Source organism: Coffea eugenioides, chromosome 3, assembly GCF_003713205.1.
Source record: "Coffea eugenioides isolate CCC68of chromosome 3, Ceug_1.0, whole genome shotgun sequence".
Lineage (NCBI taxonomy): Eukaryota > Viridiplantae > Streptophyta > Magnoliopsida > Gentianales > Rubiaceae > Coffea > Coffea eugenioides.
In genome coordinates, this window is record NC_040037.1 from 43,570,026 (window position 1) to 43,574,757 (window position 4,732).

Consider the following 4,732-nt stretch of genomic DNA (forward strand, 5'->3'; position numbering starts at 1 on the left):
TTGTTTAAAACTTTACTGTAGTTTACTGTAAAAGTTTTTAAAAAAAATTTTGAAGTGTATTTTTTTTTGAATATTTTGAAGTGTATAGTTTAAAAACTTTGAGAAGTTTTTTGAGGTTACTGTAATTAAAATTTTTAAAAAACTTGTAGCAGACAAACTTGGTAAAAAACTTGGCTGCTAAACAAGGCCTAAGTTTGAGGTCGAGCATGAGTAGCTCAATAATATAATTATTCAATCTGAGTTTGAGTATTGATTTTTCAAGTTCGGTGGCTCGTCGAGTCTTACCGAGCACAAAGTAATTAATTAAAAATTATATATTTATTTATTACAATTTTGTTCTTTTAGACTTGGGAGTTGTATAAATTACTTGAATTATTTTTTTAGTTAAGTCAAGTACTTGAGTTCGATCATACTCGCAAGAAAATCAAGCATAATCGAGTCGATCTCGAGTTTTCAAATCATTTTTTGAATTCGAGTTCGAACTCCATTTCTGCTACTCGTTCGAGCTCAAGCATTACCTCTCTATTATTGAGTCAAACTCAAGTATAGCGATACTAGCACTTGACTTGACTCGATTACATTCCTAATTGTACTGCTACAAATGTTAGATAATTAATATACAGTGCCTCTTTTTATACTTCTTCCCAGCAAATTAAAACGGATAACTTTTAATATTTTGTCAGGATAAACGGTCTTTTTGTAATTATAGTATGAAGTCTATTCCTCTTTTCTTAGCTCTTTAGACAAATATGAGCACCCAGGAAATTGTTATGAAGCTAATTTTGAAGTTTGGTGGAAGAATCATATGAAATTAACAATTTTCGACCAAGTAAAGAAGCATGAGTAAAGGAGGAAAAATTTAGTCCTGTGTTAGAATATTGTGAAGATCCATTGAGTTCTTCAACATGTGACAAAAATGTGAGTCCTTTTGGTTTAAAGACAATCTTTGGGCATCTGATGGGTGAAACTCTTGTGTTCTTGGCAATTTTTGTTCTCCTTGATAGGTGGGATGCGATGGATAGTTTCCCTAGCCTTTTACCCGATTATTCACCAAATGTATTAGTGCAACAATTTCATTTTGTTCTGAGAGAAGAAGTTAATGAATAGGTGCTATGATTGAATCCTTTTACAAGACCTAAAGAAAACAGAAAAAATAATACAAAAGAGGAGAAAACAACAAAAAACTTAAAACATTAAAACAGTGCATATTGAAATACCCTAGTTCATAAAAACACACTAATATAGAGTAAAAGGGGTTCAGAAAATTCACTCAACAAGATAATCACAGCGGTAGAAGCACTTTTCTTTTTATTTTTCTTCTTTTCTAAATTTACAAAATCAAAAAGATAAGCATCTTAATTACCGACCACCAGAGAGAATAGAGTCTGCTACAGAATGTAAGAAATATTGGTCTGTAAAGGTAGCAAAGGACGATGGGATATCTTCAAAGCCAGCAGGTTGGGCGGAGCCAAGACCGAAAGCGGAAATGCCCATGGCCAGTGGAGATAAATCTGGCAGAGCAACTGATCCATCCAGGTACAACAAAACTTGCCTCATACTTGGCCTAATCTTTGGTTGCGAATGAGAGCACAATAAGCCTAATTTCAACACCATTTCTGCTTCCTCTTTCACATACTCAGTGCCCAACTTTTGATCAACAACCTGGAGAATATTTCCTGCTTTCCAGCACAAAAATACCCAATCTACCAAAATGATATTCTCTTCTGGCTCTGCTCGGGGTTCTATTGGCCTCCTTCCACAGGCAACCTGTAGCAAAAAGGCCCCAAAAGCATATACATCAGTGCTCGTTGTGGCCTTCCCTGTCCTGCTATACTCAGGGGCAAGGTAGCCAAGCGATCCCGCTACATGGGTGGTATGAGGTAGAGTTCCATGATCGTATAGCCGTGCCAGGCCGAAATCTCCTAATCTTCCATTCAGTTCATCATCTAACAATACATTACTGGCCTTTACATCTCGGTGGATCACAACTTGCTCCCATTCTTCGTGTAGATAGAGTAATCCTGAAGCCACACCTCTGATGACTCGAAATCTTTCGCTCCAGTTGAGGGTACGCTTTGGTTGTTTGAACAGAAAACTGTCTAGACTACCCTTGGACATGAATTCATATACCAAAAGTAACTCTCCTTTACGCCGACAATAACCCAGGAGCGGCACTAAATTTCTATGGCTTAAGCGTCCAATACTGACGATTTCTGCAACAAATTCTTTCATTCCCTGGCTTGCGTGATGAGAGACCTTCTTGACAGCAACCTCAACCTTGTTTGTTGTCAAAATGCCTTTGTAGACCCTGCCAAATCCGCCTTCTCCCAATAGCTGTTTTTCTGTAAACCCCTTGGTGGCAACGTATAAATCTTTATATTTGAACCTGTGAGGTCCATAAGCAAGCTCCCATTCTTCCAGCTCTTCTGCATACTTCCACTTCCTCCTCAAATAATAAGCTACTCCAGATGTTAGTGTTAATGACAAAAGTATGCAAATCAGGGGCAATCCGACGGTGAAAAATTTAGACACTTTCTTAGGTCCAAACCGAGGTAGCTTGGGGAGCCGAGACAGATCAAGAGCTTGTGCAACACCATTGACCCTGAAGCTCCATCCAAGTACAAACTGAGATGTTCCCATGTCGAGTGGACTAGAGGCTGCAGAAAAGCCAACATACATGGTTTGCTTTAAAATTGGCGAAAGATCATATGTCAAAGACAAAAGAGGAGTATGTGGTTTGGCAGCCGCTATTGGAGCTAATGTAACATTGATTCTCCTGTCCGCCCCGTCGTATTCCACCCAAAGTTGCATCCGCTGACCGCTGCTAAGAGTTAAGTTGTCAAATGAATTATTGTTATTAGCTTGGTAACTTGCTGGGCTGGATACGATGGATTTCACCGAGTTGACATCAATACCAACATGGTTGGCATTAATATCTTCAACTTCTTGGTGTTGGAAAGTGTCAAGCTCCACAGCAAAAACATGATTTGTTTGATTCCCGTCGGTGTTTCCATCGACGAGGCCTAGGAACTGTGAGAAACCCACTTCTGTAAGGTTTCTTGTTGGTGCAATCACGAAAGCTATTCCAGGACCATTCACGCGTGAGACTTCGGGTACTATAGCAAACACAAACTGGGTGGAAAAGGAGAAAGCTGAACTGTTATGTGTGCTCTTGAAGTTGATGGGATTAGGATAGAAGGCATGCCCGGTTCGAAATTTGGTGGTGTTGGTTATTCGTAGGAGGCCATTGTTGGTGACTGTGGCTAATCCATCCAGGCTTAAATTTGATGATTGAAATCCTTGAAAGATGAACCCAACATCATCAGAAGCTGCTGCACCAACTACGATGTGAACTAGAAAATAGGCTAAGATTGCTGTTACTAGTTCAATGACATGACTAAATATTTGAATGCCAATTGCTAAATTCTTCTTAATTTATCGCTCTTTCTAATTTCTCACACACACTTCGACTGCTTTTTAACTAAGCCAAATGACAAGCATTTATAATATGGTGGCGACTGCTTGGCCACTATGGTAGTGGTCTTTTTAATTGTACGGAGCAGGCTCTTCTCCATTGTATTCCTCCTCCATTTTCCCTCATTATACCTTTGGATGATTGCCACATGGATTTTTTGTTATCTATGACTCATAATGCTTTCATTGACTTGGGTTTAACTAAAGTTAATTTGATTAACATTTCCATATTTAACTAACTACTATTAGCACATCAAAAAGTAAACTTCTGTTTCCAATTTGGAATATGTAATTAAGAGGCAGTCAAATTTTTTCCTGCGAATCAAACCGTATACTATGTCAAAAACAAATCAAACAATTTTATGAAATTTTCAAGATAAAAAGCTTTTGGCATTATTTTACATACTTTTTTTGGTACGTATCGTTTTACATGCTTCATTAGGACATTTGTAATATTTGATAATTGTCTTAACAAATTTGAATTTTTTCTACAAAAATGGAAATAAAGAATATTTACTTTTGTTCTCTTCTTTCTTGTCATAATTTTGGGCGAATATACCACAATTTAACACTATATTTTATAGTTGTGCTCTTCTTTCTTTTTTATTTCAATTATTGATCTCGCCTGGATTTATTCAATTACAAAGCGTGGCAAACAATTAAAAGATATAAAACATGATTCACTTGGTCAAAGAGTATGACTAAAAATCAATTTATTAATATTTTTATCATTTGTGTAAGAGAATCGAAGAAAAGAAGAATCAATTAATGTAGCTAGGTAGAAATGTTTCTCAAGCTGGAAAGTCAAGAAGCTTTCAATACCAATGGTTGTAAGTGATTTAATTATTTAAAGAAACTCTTTTGTATTTAACTAGGGTTAGAAAGTTAGTCGAGAAGCCTTGTTTGGATTGCGGTTTTTCCGTCAGAAAATTACGTCGTTTTCGTGATCACATTTCCCTATTACCTTTTTTCTCACATACATCAAATCGCTAAGTAACTTTTCCATGAAAAATCATGAAAAATGCAATCCAAACACACAGACATTCCATGTGTCAATCATTTAATAATTTATTGAGGAAAAATGGGGAGAGCTCATAATAAAGAAGTCTTAATACTGTGGTTCATATGCTCTCTTCGTTCCATTAAAACTATCATATTTTAGTCTATTCTAAAATTTTTGCTACCTAGCTTAAGTGACAATATTATTTTATCTACTTGCCGCCTTAACAATCTTCAAAAGGTTGAAATGCTTAAAGTC

General features: G+C 36.5%; 1 protein-coding gene across 1 annotated transcript; it reads right to left on the reverse strand.

Annotated features, from left to right (window-relative positions):
* Positions 1 to 1,359: 1,359 nt before the first annotated feature.
* On the reverse strand, positions 1,360 to 3,575 carry LOC113766696 (L-type lectin-domain containing receptor kinase IV.1-like). The gene is made up of 2 exons (XM_027310861.1): positions 3,464 to 3,575; positions 1,360 to 3,353 (listed from the first exon to the last, which is right to left on the reverse strand). Exons 1-2 carry the CDS (start codon positions 3,573 to 3,575, stop codon positions 1,360 to 1,362), a joined length of 2,106 nt encoding a protein of 701 aa, XP_027166662.1.
* Positions 3,576 to 4,732: the final 1,157 nt, after the last annotated feature.

Coding starts and splice junctions, on each gene's coding strand:
- LOC113766696 (XM_027310861.1), bottom strand. CDS start 3,575: ATGGAGAAGAGCCTGCTCCGTACAATTAAAAAGACCACTACCATAGTG. Junction 3,354..3,463: donor AGTTAAAAAGCAGTCGAAGT/GTGTGTGAGAAA, acceptor CCTATTTTCTAG/TTCACATCGTAGTTGGTGCA.